Source organism: Protopterus annectens, chromosome 7.part0 (assembly GCF_019279795.1).
Source record: "Protopterus annectens isolate FY-2018-M chromosome 7.part0, PAN1.0, whole genome shotgun sequence".
NCBI classification, from domain to species: Eukaryota; Metazoa; Chordata; order Ceratodontiformes; family Protopteridae; genus Protopterus; species Protopterus annectens.
In genome coordinates this window covers 10,577,233-10,594,737 of record NC_056739.1, presented here as the reverse complement: position 1 = coordinate 10,594,737, position 17,505 = coordinate 10,577,233, and the positions used below count along the sequence as shown (strand labels likewise).

The window sequence follows — 17,505 nt, the reverse complement described above, 5'->3', positions numbered from 1 at the left end:
CCATCCATCATCCATCCATAATCCCATTTTAGAAAAAAAAACAATGTGCTACTTCTAGCACTTTGTTTTAACTTTATTTAATGTGAAAATGTATTATTATTAATCCTTCATTTTCTTCCGTGTTTGTTCTAAGTAAAAGCATTTTTTGTTAAATAAAAGTTATTCTTCTAGTCTGCCCTACCAAATGTTATATGTAGGAAATAAATCTCACTAGTGAGAAGAAGTTAGTCTATATCAGACTTGAAAGCCTTAAGGCACAATACATATTTGGTTTAAAAAAAAAACATTTTGTTATGTAGTAGCTGTATCACATTTCAGTGCTGCTTTACTAACACAATGAGCTGCCAAAGAGAGAAACACCATCTCCCTGCTCTAGGGCATCATAAATTATATTGATCCTCACATTTGTATACAGAGCTTGTTCACCCTCAAATATTTTTTGTACTGCAGTGTGTACACACACACAAATACAAAAGAAATACACACACACACACACACACACACACACACACACAGTTGGTGGGGTTGACAAACTGAAAGGCAGGATATACAGAGTAGGTATTTTGGACCAAGAGTTTGAAAATCCCTCTGACATGACTCAACTAAAATTTATTTTAGTGAGAGCAGTAGGTTGAATTAATGCACTTAAGATCAAAAGCAGAGATGTTTGTGTTGTGAACTGCTTGGAAGAAGCAAGCCAAGCAATAACAAGAAATAGAGGCTATGAAGCTAAAAACTATTTGAAAAATCCAGAGTATACCTCCAGTAAGACTAAAAACAGAGCATGGAAGGAACTCTGCTGTTACCTGATGAAAGATATATGTAAGACTTTCTCCCATTTATCCTCAGGTTGGTATATTTTGTTTTGGACGTTATTTATTGAGACTAAAAAAGAAACATTTGATTGTCCTGCCTTGAGTTAAAACCTCAATTATAGGAATCAATCGTAGGAGGTTAGAATGGATTGGAAAGAGAGATTAGATAAACAATTCACAAAGAAATGATGGGAGGATATATGTATGGCTTGCAAATATGCAACAAAGTTAAGAAAATTTAGGATTTTTGCTTGGAAGTGCTTGGAGTCTACTTGGGGTATAAAAATACATATGCAAACAGATTTTCCTCAGTTAAATTGCAAATGTTGGGGGCTTGATAGGGAAGAAAGATGCAACTGGGACCATATTTTTGGGAGCATAATGAGTTGGTAGAATTTAAAAATTCCCTGCAGACTACTCTGTCAGAAATATTGGGTGAGCAAACTGGTATAACTATGGAAATGATTTTTTGAGCTGTGATGCAGAAGTGCAATTGCTTAATCATAGTAAGGCCTTGCTGAGTTTAATGCTGTTGGCTGCAAAAAAAAGCAATGACTAGAAAATGGAAATCAAATTCTAAACCAGCCATACTAGAAGTGGTGAATATAGTAACGGGGTAAAAGAACTGGGAGTGGGATCTTTGGAAAAGTATAGTTTTAAATTACATAGAAAAAATGGGAATTATGGGAACATATGTACCAGCACTGTTTTTTTTTTCATTTCAAATGTTTAAACATTTTTACATTTCATACTTCTTTTAAAACATGTTTTATAGAACGTTTTGATCTGTTAAAGTATTACGTTGCTGACTTTTATTCATTTTCATGATTCGGCCCGTATAACTCTGAGCCCTTCTGATGATTTATACTTCTCCACTGTCTCTGGTTGAGTGTGTTGACATTTGTGCAGTTACTGAGACACAGTTTAAAGCTGCAGAAGGCACCCCGGTGGTGCAAGGCCATAATGAATTCCATACATTTAGACCAGCTGCTGCAGAAGAATGGACAAGAGGTTGTGATGTATCAGTGTACATTAAAAGTATGCACACCTCAAGATTGGTCAAACAATGTAACATGTTTGATGTACTCCATGTGAAGATAACCTTAGGTAAAAATCCATACCATGCACTTGCTAGCTATAGGTCCCAGTATATGACCCACGGTAACAATACCACATACTTGAAAGTACTGGAGTCACTCACTATTGAGTCCAACACAATATTTATGCATGATTTCAACTCTCCTGCCATAAACTGGGATACAAACACATCCATTAACATCCATGTTCAATGATTCTTGCATTTTTGTCAAACCCTGGAAAAGCTAGTCTGCACACCTGCTATGGGTCCAAATATCCTAGTTCTGGTTCTTACAAATATGAAGGAATGTTGCACACCACCCTGGTATAATGTCCTCACTGGTCAGATCAGATTACAAAGCATTCACCTTTGAAATAAAAAAAAAAGCCCAAACTCCTGGCAAACCCCAGAATCTGTAAGAACTTTTCTAAGGCTAACTACCTCTTGTTAAGTGATAGCTTAGCTAAATTCCAAGCTCACCAAACTGAAAGAGCACATTGGCCTATGCAGAAGTGTTTATGAAAACCCTGGGCAAGCATGAAAATAACTGCATGGAAACAGCAAAACCAAAACCAAATACACTTAGGACAAGCTCCAAAAACAAGCTCCTGTGGCGGAATGCCATGCTTAAATAAGTTGTACAATAAAAGAAAAACATTCTTTTAAAAAAATAGGAAGTGATATGTCCAACAGAAAAAAAACTCCCTCATCAGTCTCAACAAGCCACTCAGGGGACTAATCGGGTCTATATTAGAACACCGAACCTTTAAAATGTTGAGTGTTCTAATATCGACCCATTTTCAGCGAACGCTGAAAATATCGAAGAAACAGAATACCGAATTTTTTTCTAGGGAAAGAATTTGGTTGTCCGTTTCTGTTGCTTCGGTATTTTCAGAGCTCTGGTGGAAAGTTACGGGTCGGGTTCAGGTAAGTGTGCGATTGAGTGCAGGTTAGATTAGTTAGCATTAGGGTTGCGGGTTAGGTATGTGTGCGATTGTGTGGACATGAGGGTTAGGGTGGGTTAGGTGAGTTAGGTTAGGGCACAGGTCAGGTAAGTGTGCGATTGTGTGGACGTGAGGGTTAGGGCGGGGTAGGTGAGTTAGGGTTAGGGTGCGGGTGAGGTGAGTGTGCGATAGTGACAGATCTTAGGGTTAGGGTTTGGGTTAAGGTAAGTGGATAGTTAGTGGTGTGTGTATAATTTAGTGTAGGGTTAGGTGTAAGAGTTTAGGTGTATGTGTGTGGATTACTGTTTGTTTGGTGTGCTTGTGTTGTGTGTATGTGTTTTGGAACAGCAAATTTTTTCCCTAGGAAAATATTTGCTGTTCTGAATGTTCGATGTTTAGTATTTTCGATTGGTAGAGTTCGATATTAGAACACTCGACATTTTGAATGTTCGGTGTTCTTATATAGGCCCAACTAATCAAGTCTACCAAAACCAACTTCTAGGCAAAAATAGCCTCCAAGGTTAAGGATAACTATAAGGCATTTTTCAGTATGTAAGCGACCTTAAGGGGAGCACCCAATAGTGTGTTGAGCTAACAGTAAATGGAACTCCCTATACTGAGCTGGAGGATATAGCAAATTTGCTGGCCAATAAATTTAGCTCCAGCTTTTACCCCCATCACCTCCAGTTACCCCCTCCCCCCCAGGATATATGCCCTCTGCTATTTCTCCTCAACTATTTGCCTGATAACTATTATTTTTGGAAAGGGTCTTCACTGCACTCTCCAAAGCTAAAAACACTGAATCAGTGGGTCCTGATAATATCCCAGGATGTCTCCTAAATAGCTTTAAAAATGACATGTCAGGCCCACTTGAATCTCTATTCAACCACAGCTTCCAGACAGACTTTGTCCCTAGGGAATGGAGGACTGCAATGGTCATTCTTTTACACAAAGGGGAGCCATCAACAGACCCAGCGAACTACAGATCCATGAGTTTGACTAGTCTTATATGCAAGGCCATGGAAAGAATTATTGTAGTCCTGATAAAAAAAGACAAGAAATCTTCAAACACTGGACCCATCCCAGGTTGGATTTGTCAAGGGCAGGTCATGCCTACTAAATTTGGTGGACTTATTCAAAAAGATCACTAGAGCCATAGATGATGGCAAAATGGTGCATACTGCCTACCTTTGTCTGGCAAAGACATTTTACATAATACCTCACTTAGGTATTATAGACAAAATCACAAATTTAGGGATAAATCCCCATGTCACCCAATGGATAGCCAAATGTTTGACAGAAAGGATACATAAAGTTAGGGTGGCGGCATCCACCTCTTCCAAGAGGCCTGTTGCTAGTAGTGTCGCACAGAGCTCAGTACTGGGATCTGTCCTGTTCAGAATATACTTCTCTGACGTCATGGCAAATGTAGAGGGCCTTTGATTGATCAAACTTGTTGGCTACTGCAAGGTGGGTGCAATAAATGAATCCTTGAAAGATGTAGATATCTCCAGGTGTGTTTGACACAGGCAAAGAACTGGTACCAGAGCTATAGTCTAAAACCCAATGCAAAAATGCATACTTATAACCTTTAGAAAGAGACAATGCTTGCAGATTACAGCACTGGTAACACTCCTCTAAGAGTACACCCAGTAGCTAGGGACTTGGGAACTCAGGTTGACAGTAGTGTGTCTATGGTGGTACAAAAATCTACGTGGCTCAACTTTATAAGTAAGGGCATGGTGTCTAGATCTACAAACATCATAGTCCCATTATACTCAACCCTAATTAAATCAATAATCGAGTACAATGTAGCCTTTGACATGTACCTGACTAGACATTTGCAACAGCTGGAACAGCCACTGATGTCCCTAAATTAAAGAATACAGGGTGTAAATAACATATCCTATGGGGAATGCCTCAAAGCCCTGTCTCTATACTCAGTCTGCTACAGACCACTGAAGGGTGATCTATGTCTAACTTACAAGACTTTCTCTGATCCCATCACATTCACAAAACCGACAACACTAGAATTATCTGATCTAAGGATCTAAACCTTGTCTGTGCCATAAACAAAACATGTTGGAGTGACAAGTATATGTCTCAGAGATTATGCCTTCTCTGGAGCAGACTCCCCATTCATGTGAAGCAGGGCTCTTCGCTAAGCCTGTTCAAATACAATTTGGACCAGTGGATGGGAAATCACAACATTTCTCCTGGCTTCTTGCCTGAGTCCCTTATGGACAGGGGCAGCTTGTAGATGCCCTAACACACAGACATCTACCAAAGCCCTTCTAGTCTGTGGACATTGATAAATGGGGAAAGTTGGGGCATGAATGCATAGGCGTAAAAAGACTCTAGGGCCATTAGCCTAGTAACCTCCTATGATCCTATGAACACTGTCTTAATGAAGTGATTTTGAAATGTGTACAGTGCCTAGTATACACTGCAACTCAGTGCAGAGTCTGTGCAATTTTAATAGAAGAATTAATGATGAGCACTGCCAGAACACAATAAAATGTCTCTTCCCTACCTCATTGTAATGTAATAGCTAGGATGACTGCTCTCCTGACTTATTCCCACATCTACACAGATGCAGTAAACATTATTTTCTCTCTCTTTGGAGAGGGACCACCATCATCATCACCTGAATATGTGGGGGTATAACTGTGTCTAGAGAACAAGTGGGTTGACTTGGAGAGCATAACCAAGTTACTAATGTAACTTCAGGCCACAAGTGACAGAGGAGATCAGACATCTGCTGTTTGCATATTCAACAAAGTGGCTATAACTGCTGGCCATAAGTGCTGTCTGTAGATGAAAGTGGCTGACCCGGCTTTTATTTGATCATGTTAAAAAGTCTTTAATGTGTCTTTGCAGGATTAGTGTGCATTCATTTGAAGCAAATTTGAAGTACATTACTGTGACCATTATTTTTCCCGACATTCAGAAATCTGAACTTTGCACAGTCAACAAAGTGGCTCTTATTGCTGTGTATGGGGACTGTGTATGGGGCAGCTGTCACCTGGGTATGGGGACTGTGTATGGGGAACTACCACGATTAAGTTAAACAGTCACTAATCTGCCTTTGCAGGACTAGTGTGCATGTATGAGAAGTAAGCTGTAGTGCTTTCCTCTGGCTTTTTTTAAATCACAATCAGACATATGAGGAGTATGTACACAGTCCATAACGTAGCTATAACTGATGGGGACTGAAGCTTTTTATACTTTAAAATGACTTATCCCTGATGTTGATTCATCACAGTTAAACAGTCACTATACTGATTTGGCAGCAGCAGTAGTGTTTCATGATATATTGTACTTGTTAAGTCAGTGTAAAACGATCATTGCTATGGTTTATTCATGTATGTGTACATATGGGGTACTGCATTGCGTGTGTTTGTGTAATATATATGGATCTACTACTATTAGTCAATCTACAGAAATGGTGACATGCTTTACATTTATACACATCAACAAAAACATGATGACATGCTACAGTGCATACTCTAAGGCTAATCCTCACAACATGTAAATAAAAACAAAATTTTTTTGCAGGGGGAGCAAGCTACCTTGTAACCCCACATCCCCTACTATTATATATATATATATATATATATATATATATATATATATATATATATATATATATATGGGTCTACTTCTGATTGTCGAAAACTCAGTTTATCGACAATCAGAAGATCGAGCCCATTTAAGTGAAAATGCACTACATCGAAAGTGCACTTTTGCCAAAGCTGATTCTCTGAAGCGCATTACAGTGGGTATAAGGAAATATATGCTTTTCCCCACTGTAGTGTGATCTCAGAGTTAGTATATTTAAGTAGAGGGGGGTGTGGGGGCATAGCCCCCACATGGGGGTGCAGGGGGGCTTGCCCCCCTTTTGGAAAATATTGTTTAAAGCAGTTAGGTTTTGTTTTTTTACGGTTCGGACAACCAGCTTTTGCAGAAGTGCACTTTTGATGTGTGCACTTTCGCTTTAATGGGTTTTGATGTTGTATGTTCGATATTGTGAGATTTCGATCAAGCAACATTGATATATATATATATATATATATATATATATATATATATATATATATATATATATACATGGATCTACTTCACATGGTCAACATTTCAGAATGTCGAAGACCATATGGCTGAGACCATATGATTGACATTCGAAATGTTGAACATGTAATAAAAAAAAACAAAAAAAACACAACAATAACTTACCTTCATACTGCTAGCAAGGGGTTTATGTTCCCCCGCACCCCCTGTGGGAGGCTCTGCCCCCCCCCACACCCCATCACTTAAATATATATCAACTCCGAGATTGTACTACACTGCGGAAGATAGAAATCTTTCCATTCCGCACTGTACGGAGATGCCGGTTCCGCATGGCCGACATTTCAAATGTCGATCATATGGCCTTGGCCATATGGTCTTCGACATTCTGAAATGTCGACCATGTGAAGGGGACCCATATATATATATATATATATATATATATATATATATTTACATAGACACACACACACACACACACACACACACACACTAATCCTGAGATCATACAACCTTTGGGGAAAGGGCATATTCCTCCTGCTCCAGGGACTTTTGATCTTGAACAGCTGTTGACCATTTCCATCTGCTGACAAACGCAAGTCAAAAATACACAGGTCAAACTTCCAAATTACGTCAGCCATCCCATATTTATTTGTCTATCTATCTATGTGTGTATATATATATATATATATATATCTGTATGTATGTATGTATGTATATATATATATATATATATATATATGTGTGTGTGTGTGTGTGTGTGTGTATGTATATATATATATATATATATATATATATATATATATATCTATGGTTCCCTATCAGAAGCCTGAAACACTATAAGCCTGAAAGTCAAAATCCTGAAAACTATAGACTGAAAATGCAAAATCTCGAAAATGCAAAATCCTGAAACTCAAAATCCTGAAAACACATAATGGACATACTGACGTCATTGTGGCTTTGCTATTGTTAGTCCTGTGGTGTTAGGTCATGTGTTGGGTTAAGGTAAGTGTGCGGTTGGTTTTATGTTAGGGTTAGGGGCGGTTTAAGTGAGTTAGGGTTAGGGCGCAGGTTAGGTATGTATGCAATCGTGACAAATATTGGGGTTAGGGGCGGTTTAAGTGAGTTAGGGTTAGGGCGCGGGTCAGGTGAGTGTGCAATAGTGACGGACCTTAGGGTTAGGGTTAGGGTCAGGGTCAGTTGGTAGATATTAGTGTCTTTATAGTGACATATTAGCATTATTTGTGTTTTCAGGATTTTGAGTTTCAGGATTTTACATTTTCGAGATTTTGCATTTTCAGTCTATAGTTTTCAGGATTTTGACTTTCAGGCTTATAGTGTTTCAGGCTTCTAATAGGGAACCATATATATATATATACATATACATATATATGGGTCTACTTCTCTTCATCGCAAGTACATCACTTCAAAAAAGAGAAGTAGACCAACACTTACGTGAAAGTGCACTTAACCGAAAGTGTACTTCTGTGAAGAACGATTCAACGAACCATTAAGGAACACTGAGGCGCCAAAGCACACTACAGTGGGGAAAAGGGAATTTACCTGTTTCCCCGCTGTTGTGCGATCTCGGAGTTGGTATATTTAACTGGAGAGGGGTGTGGGGGTGCAGGGGGGCTTGCCCACCTACAAAAACATTGTTTTGGTGTTCCTGGTCGGTTCGTTGAAACATTCTTCGCAAAAGTGTGGGTCTACTGTTCTTTTTCGAAGAAATGTTCTTTCGATGAAGAACAGTAGATCCATATATATATATATATATATATATATATATATATATATATATATATATATATATATATTTTTTTTTTTTTTAAGCGACAAGTTAGGCATAATTACTTTTACTTTCCATCATAGACATAGGAATTGTACACATTAAGTGGATGTCTTTGATGGGCAGGGCAACTTGTATGTGAAAGCAACTGATTGTTGTCACTGTGGTGCAGCAAATATTGTTCCCATCTCGTAGCACTTAATTCTATGGTTGAGTTCTTGGTCAGTGGCTCCTTCAGTGTTTTATCCAGGTGCTGTGGTTTTCTCCACAACCCAAAGACATGTTGTAGTTGAACTGACATTTCATCAAGTTGTCTTTTGGTAAGTGTGTAGTGTTTGTGTGAGTCTGTCTGTCTTGTGATAGACCTGGCTTGTCTGTGGTAGTATATGTGTGCATATGTAAAAACATGTGGAAGAGTATCACAGACTGTTTTGTGTGGTCACACACAATACTTGTGGGCACACATGTCAGCTATATACATAACACATCTCCTTACCACAACTGGCCCTGCACAGAGATGTGCACAGAAGGTTAGTACAGTCAGAGTTCTTCTGGCTAGCAGTAAAAAAAGAAGAGTCAACAAATAGTAGTCTTTAAGAAATAATGTATAAAAGGAATCGGAGTACATCTAGTTCAAAGAAGTCCTTGGGTACTGGTGGTCTAAAACCCCACTTAGCTATATAAGGGGATTTTGACCCAGGTTTAGGTTTAGTTTTATAGGTATGTACTAGGCAGTCAGCCTGCAGACCATAACAAGCCTAGCCATTACCTGATATTTGAAAGTTGTCTCTAGCCACAAGGATGGCAGTACGAGACAGACGTGTGCAGAATGTGAGGCTACACATCCAGTTTTTTTACTTTGAGGGTGGTAAAGGTGCTACTAAGCGTGATATGTAGTGCAAATTTGCTCCATGGGTGGAGAATACATCAGGATATGAATCTATTCCACAAATATGTTTTATTTATTTATTGATGTAGAGGTAGCACCTTTAACCTGGTATTTGAAGAATCATTTGTTCAGTGAAGGAATAGAAGGTCAAATAGAATTTGGTCTTTCATGGCTTGAAAGGCTAGACACAGATCCCCATGGAGGGGTCTCTAGATTATGAATGTAGAGCAAAGGCTGCCAGCCTGCCTGATAACTATTATTTTTGATGCTTCTTAATTTTCAGTTAGGAACCTCTGAGGTCTCTTATGTTGAGTTACATGTTTAGACAAGTACATTCCAAGTGGATATTCTCTTCATGAATGGGTCTAAGCAGATATGAGTAAAGGGAAATTAGGACTTCTATGGATCTAGAGCAGATGATTTTGGAAATGAGTTGAGGCTTTCCTAACTACTGTGCTGACATGATGGTTAAAGGATAAGGAATTATCAAAAAGAGTGCTTAGATCTCTTTCAACATTGCCTGATAGAAGGGATGTGTTTTTAATGAAATTAACTATACCACATTTTTAACATGTAATATGAGGCCATTGTCCTTGCACCAGTTGTTAGCAAGGTCTAATCCATGTTGAAGCAATTGTGAATCAGTGGAAGATCGAATTAGAATTCCCAATTTACAGTCATCTGCAAGCTTTGATAATGATATGCCAGGAGTGCTGGCCAGGTCTCAGAAATAGATGCCATGTAGTAGATAACATTGAATCCTGTGGTACACCACTGGTAACTTTTTTGCTTTTAGAAGTAGCACCTGCAACTCTAACCACATGGGTTCTATCAGACAACCAGTTAGTTATCCATAGCACAACATAAGGATTTATATTCTGATTCACAAGTTTATTAACACATGTATGAGGAATAGTGTCAATAACCTTCCTAGTTCCAGATAAATTATATGCATTGCATAACCCCTGTCTACTTTTCAAATAAATTAATGCGGTTAAAGAGGCAGTACTTTTTTTGACAAAGCTAACTTGATGAGGATCCAGGGTTAAGAGATTTTCTGTGCTCAGATTAATGAGGTCTAAGATGATACATTCCATAACGTTACTTATAAAGGTAGTGAGAATATTAGGTCAATAGTTACCAGGGTTTGTTGTTGAGCCATCTTTGTGTAACAGCATTATGATGACTATTTTTCAGGCATGTAACCAGTGGAGAGGCTTGCATTAAAAAATGAAATAGGGTTTCAGACAGGTTATATTTGGTACTGAGAATCAGGCAGTCTGATGTGTTATCTGGATGCATGGATGAAGTGTTCCTGCAGAGAGCTGACAGGAATTTTTCCTTCGTAAATGGGTGTGGCTGGGGAATCTGTGGAGTTATAACTGGATGGAGTAAAATTTACACTAAATTTGTCAGCTAGGATGTTAGCTATTTCCTTTGGATTTGAGTCGGCAGTGTTATTGTGGACTAGCTGTAAATGTTGTTGTCTGTTAGTTTTTAACTTCCTGAAATAGTTAAAAGATGTGCAGCTAGTTTTGGATTTAGTGGCTATTTTAAGATCGTTTTCAACTTTGAACTTCCTAATGGTTCCCTTAAGCTTTTTACAAGTTTGATTAAATGTACTCATAAAGTAGGTAAAATGGTTTATAGGGTGGCCATATCTTCAGTTTCTGCCCAGGGCCCAACCTAGCATAAAACTGGTCATGCTCAGAACTTTGCACAGATGTCACTATAGTTTATATGGGGCTGGCTTTGGAAAGTGTGGTCATTATGGCTTTAACTTTTCCTAGTTGAATGAGATTATAGACTTATAAAGGCTATCACCATATCCTGATTTAAATTCCAAAAACACAGCAGCTTGTCCTTGGTTGATTCAGCCACCAATTCTAGGGTATCCACTGGACACACACTATGATTTATTCGGTGGAATGCAGAGTATTCTGAGCTTTTAAAATTTGCTGGGATCTAGTAAATTAAGACAAGAAAAGGTCATCTTCTGTAAGAATAATCATGACATTGGCTCTTCTGCAGGACTTGTCCTACCTTTATGCTGTGTACCTGAGGAGGCAGAGTGCTTAATTCAATAACTGCAGTTACTAACAATTAATGATGAAAAATTAATGGAATATTATTATTATTATTAGTATTATTATTATTATCCTACTATGTAGTAGCAATCTTATATATCATCTTACTTGATAGTAACATTTTAATTTATCTTTGGATGTTAACATTTTTGTTTGTAGCAATTCAGCAACTATTTTACTAGGTACTAATATTTTTACTTTGCTAGCACCAGAGGATTTTTCAGTATTCTGTGGATGATTCACTACAGTCTTTATACTAAGAAAAAGACAAATATATTTCTTTGTTTTAACAAAGTTTGCTATTATTTTCATTAGAATTTACACATTTTTAACTTTATTTATTTCACATTTGTTTTCCAAGAAATGCCGACTGGGGTGATACCCTATTTTCAGAGCCCCTTGTTGACATAATATGGTTGGATTTAAATAACAAGTATTACAAAACCTAATACACAAGTGCAACATATTAACCAAGCAAAAATTCACAGTTCCAGCTCATACTATGTGAGCTTATACATACAGAGTGCAAATATTTGGACAGAGAAGTTGGAAAAGGAACACTGTCAGTAGTTAAAGAATTCACAACTTCATTTACATTTCATAGAGATGATACTGTACACACTTTGGAACAGAGATGACTAAAATTATATTTGTACAAATGTTTATTTTTTGTCAGAGATAGGAAAGGCTTGTTTTTTGGATGGCCCAGATTTAAGAGGTAAGCCCTTCATCCCCACACCCTAAGTTATATATGCCAACTCCATTGCTCGACTACAGTGGAGAAAAGGGGGGGACTGAAAACCATACCACCGTCTCACACAATACAGTACACATAGGTGAAACGCACCCTACATAAAATCTTCAAAATAAAGACAAACAACTGTATGCTGTGTGGTGACTCATACAATAGCTGTCTCAACAGATAAGCATCTCTGACGCCTACAGTGGTTTCTCATGGGAATATTCCACTACTTAGAGCAATTCTGTCTACGTAAAAAGACATATAAGGTGAATAAACCCAAATGCTGTGATGCACTGTTAACTTAATCTTGCTTCAAAAATCTACTTCTATGCTAAATTTCTTACACACAGTTGTACTTTTTGCCCATTCTCTGATCTAGGGACACTTGTTTCTATCCATAATTGTTGCCTGAGGAGGATGCAGTTTGTTTAACTGCAAGAAGTGTGCTAAAGTCCCTGTATGGCCTTCAGGAGTAGCCTTAGGCCAACTGGTGCCCTAGGCAAAAGGGCTCCATGGCACCCCCCACCACACTACCCGGTGCCCCCCATCATGGTCTACCTACATCAAATAAATACTGGAAAAGTGCCCCTGCTAGAGCGGCACCCTAGGCGGCCACCTAGTTTGCCTATGCCTAAGGCTGGCCATGATTGCCTTGCTACCTAGCCTTCTTCTTACTTTCAGATACTCTCAGGGGAGAACTTAACTCTAATCAGCAGGGCATAGTATTCTGTTCAGCTCTATACATTCCTCATCTGATGGCTTGGAGATCAATAGTTGATACCAATGTAGTTTTAGCTATTCCTCAAGACTTAGTTTAGCATGAAGGAAGCCAGATCACCTTCTCCTGTAAGAGCCATCTCATTAAAATAAGAGTCTGCTATTGATGTCAGCTTCAGGCCTTTTCTCACTTGTTGGTGAGATTGCTTTAGGTTTCAGATTATTTAGATCATCCTTTGGAGCAAGGAATAGTTTGTTCCAAGATTATAGTTCATATCTTTGCTTTGTGGTGTTATCTGCTTTGTGGTCCAGTCTCTTTTATTCTTTTAAAGTTATTCTGATAGAGAATTTTTCATTTCACACATGTAAAGAAGAGTCATTATTTCAGCATTGTTTTACAGTACTTGTAGAGCATCCCTTTGGCCTAGTTTATTCTTTTCCTTCTGATGGCCTAGTCTGTATTGTTTCACAACTAGAATGATGGCCTAGTCTGTATCTGTTTCACAACTAGAATGATGGCCTAGTCTGTATCTGTTTCACAACTAGAATGTTATCTGTTTCACAACTAGAATGTTATCTGTTCTGTTTATAATGGCTCCTGACCCCAGTAATAAGCCTTCTAAAGATATGGCCTGTGGGAGCCAAGCTTATATTTGAAGCAGTAGTGATTAGTAGTCATTTGTGCATTCACTATTGTATGAGGGATGTTTTTTTTTCTCAGAAAAAAAACTAATTGCTGGTAAAAGGGGATTTCTGCTTTACCCATGACAGTCCAACCTGTAGTTGTAAGATATAAGCAGTGGAGATATAGGGTGTACAGACCCATACAGGGGTAATTCCCCCTGTGAAAAAGATTTCATCAGTGTAACATTTTTCTCTTGAATGCTCTTTGAATTTGGGAGGTTTCATGCATTTGTGTGAGATGATCAGAGATGAGTCACCTGTTTGTCAGAACTCTGTCTACTAATCCTTTCATTCCTAACGTGGGATAGTGTTCTGATTCATAAGATTTATTGACCTTCCTTCTATCCTCATATTTTGCATTTTGAAAATCCTCTGCAAGTATTCTGCCTGCATTTCTAAAACTAAATTCTTCAAACTGTTTGATCAGCTATGAGTCTTTTTTGCTCAGAATGGAATGAACTCCCAATTTACTATGCAAATTGCAAATGTCTTTCAAATGTGATGGTGTTATTTATTTATTTTGTTTACCATGCTAGTGCCCTGATCGCAATGGACCAGTTACAGTTACAGCCTGATGACAGTCACGGTGATACAGATGTTGACAACAGTTATCCAAAAACAGATGGTTGAGAGCAATATTACAATAAATCAACAGATTAATACAAGTAGCAAAATATACAGTATTTATACTAGTAGCTTATCATATGTTAGTATGATGAGAGGATTTGAAGGATGAAGTGGATAAAGTAAAAAAAAATAAGGGTTATCAATTATGTGATGTGCTCCTCCCTGAAAGTGCTTATATTGGACCTGGTTGTGGAGATGTTTCTTTTGAATTGAGGTCTAAACTTGGAATAGTAAGAGAGGTCTTTAAGGTAGATTGGAATCTACCTAGTATTTATTATTCTGCTACAGTGTTGCACAAAAACTGATTTTAGGACAGGTCAGAACACTTTCTAATAGAGCTGTTCCCACTTGAGCATCATTCTTCATTGCTGTTTTGCCTCAGACTTTTTTGAGGCATGGACTTATTCACATATGTTCTAAAACATGTATGTCAAATGTCCACTGAAATGTTTAAGGGAAATCTGCTGATGAAAAGCTTTAGTGAACTTAACCCTTTCCATTTTGGGATTCTGCCAATAGATAATGATTATGCAAAAGACAGAGAGGAATGCGACACTAGAGTGGGATTTTGTGAGGTACTCTCCATTAGAGTAAATTGCTGATTTTTTTTCTTTTTGGTCCTTATCTTTTATTTATTTACTTATATTTAATCTACAGAAAGATAGAGTAAGATTATCTGACAACTACCTCGGAAAGCACAGTATACTTTGTGATGATCTAGTTGACTATTGGCAAAGTTGCACATTCTTGCAGGATTCTGAGGTGAGGTAGTTTCTTACCTGAACAAGAGCTTATTTATAGGTTAATGAGAAGCTGCCAAGGTCACACGCACTGAACTGGTCCCAGCCAGGAAATTGTTCATTCTCTGCCTGTTTCTACTTATTGTCAATATCCAATGACTTTTATAGCTCTGGGAGTAGAAGTCTCTTTTAGAATGTAATCTGCTTTTATATTTGTGGAAGTTCTCATATATATACATGTTTTACAACTCCACTACTTTGTTCTTTAACTTGCAAAGATATCTATTCCTCTGGATCTTTTCTGGTACCCTTATTTCCCAGTGGAATAGAGGTTGTTAGTCTTTGAGTAATCCATCAAAGGCACTGAATTCCTACAATCAGAATATTTTGAGTGTATGTTTGCATGCTCCTTGAGGCTGCAGATACTCCCAAAGAAACACATGCACGCACATGCATTCATGCACATATTTTGAGCAAAAGAAAATCAAAACTTTTAAAAAGGAATATAATAACTCAGACAGCAAAATGGCTTAGTCAAGGCATAATAATCCAAAACTTACATTGCTGTTATTTTTTGTGACAGCTCTTTAAAGGGTGAGCTGTGGTACAATATGTATACAGCCTAAAATATTGATTGTGTACATGCTAAGGCTAATTAAGTCTTGCACCTGATCAGCTGCCCCAACTCGTTTTGCTCTTAGTGGATCACAGTCATGATAAAAAGAGTACATCGTTAATCCGGTCAACATGGCAAGAGAAACTGTGAGCACAAGGCCAAACATGTTATAATAAAGAGACCTGAAATTCAAAAAAAATTGCATTAACATATGAAATAATTATAACATAAATATGCAAATTTATTAATATCCATTTTCATACAGTGATGGAAACTTTTTAGAAGTCCTGTCCAGAACAACATTTTTATGAAACTGTTAAAATGCTGAAAAGTAACTCTGTTCAGTAAAGTAGGCTTGTTAGTGACTTTTCATTTTGCTTGCAGGATTTGATATCTGGCTATACATGCAGCTCTGAAAAATTCAGACTAAAAGGGATTACACATGACTTCCACTGATCAGTCTGCCTCTATATTTATTCTGTGCCTTTCTCTTAAGACATTTGCAACCACTGGAATGCTCACAGAGATACCTTACTAAAAAGATATAAGGCCCAAAGAACATGTCCTACATGGATTGACTTAAAGCCCTGTCACCTACAGACTGCTAAGAGGTGACCTGTGTCTGGCATACCAGGCATCCTCTGATCTGTTACTGATGGATTTAATGTCCATCAGCAAGTCAAATGGCATCATAAATATTCAGTCAAGGGATCTAATTCTCTTCTGTAACATCAACAGACAGGTTTGGAGGGACAGCTGTATATCACAGAGGATACCGCTGCTGTGGAACAGACTCCCCAGCCACATAAAACAAAGTTTATCCTATAATTATAAATCATGATATGGGCAAGGCCAATCTTTAACCAAATGGGATAGGTTACTTCAAACACAAAAAGAGAAATTTGCTAAGTTCAAAATGGCCATTGAGATCAGCTAGCCTAGTACTTACCTATGACCTCCATATAGAAAATAATTTATTTAGAAGTTGTGTTGGTATGTTTTCTGTACTAAGTTCTGTAAAAACTATTGACAATGTTCCACTTTGGAATGTATTCATTATTTTGTTCTGTCACATTGGAGAGCTGGGTGTAGTGCCTTTGCACTTGGTATTTGATTCCATACAATTTCTTATAAGTCACAGAGGTTTGCAAAGAAATCTGTGAGCTACAGCAACAGTGAAGTTCTAACTGACTGGTACAGAGGAGGAGTTTAACTAGCAGACTTTGTGTCAGAGGACTGGTGGTGATGCAGGTAGGGCGTGTGGCTTACATTTGGCTCTGGGAAGGGGAAAGATGATGCAGGGTTGTCTCCCACCTGGTTACGATCGCTGGTAGAGGAGGCAAGGAGGAGTTCTAGTTAGAAGGGGTTCATCTTCATTGAGGGTGTTCTGATGAACGCACATGCTCATGAACTCTGCTAATGTTTTTGCATGCCATGCATGAGGGAGGATTAAGGGGAAGAAACTTCCCTGACATCAGAATGGCGCTAAAAACTAGATGCCCTTTCTCCTTTGTGAGCTGCTATGCAAATCAAGGAGTAATAGGATTTGGCAGATGGTGGATGGTGGGAGCTTTACAAGTGCAAAGTTCAGCTCCTGTGAGATTTTGATCCTGTGTAACTAAAGCCCTGTGTACAATCCTGCAAACTTATTACCACCAGCTTACAACAAAAACAGGAAATGCTTATTCATCAGCTTGATAACTGACAAG

At 38.1% G+C, this 17,505-nt stretch overlaps 1 protein-coding gene across 1 annotated transcript in view; it reads right to left on the bottom strand.

Moving 5' to 3' along the window:
• The window catches only part of LOC122805770 (sodium-coupled monocarboxylate transporter 1-like), a 515,621-nt gene that overhangs the window by 219,112 nt on the left and 279,004 nt on the right, over window positions 1-17,505 (bottom strand). Inside the window, exon 7 of the mRNA XM_044076038.1 lies at window positions 15,849-15,978. Within this exon, the coding sequence (XP_043931973.1) occupies window positions 15,849-15,978 (130 nt within the window). The remainder of the gene's footprint in view (window positions 1-15,848; window positions 15,979-17,505) is intronic.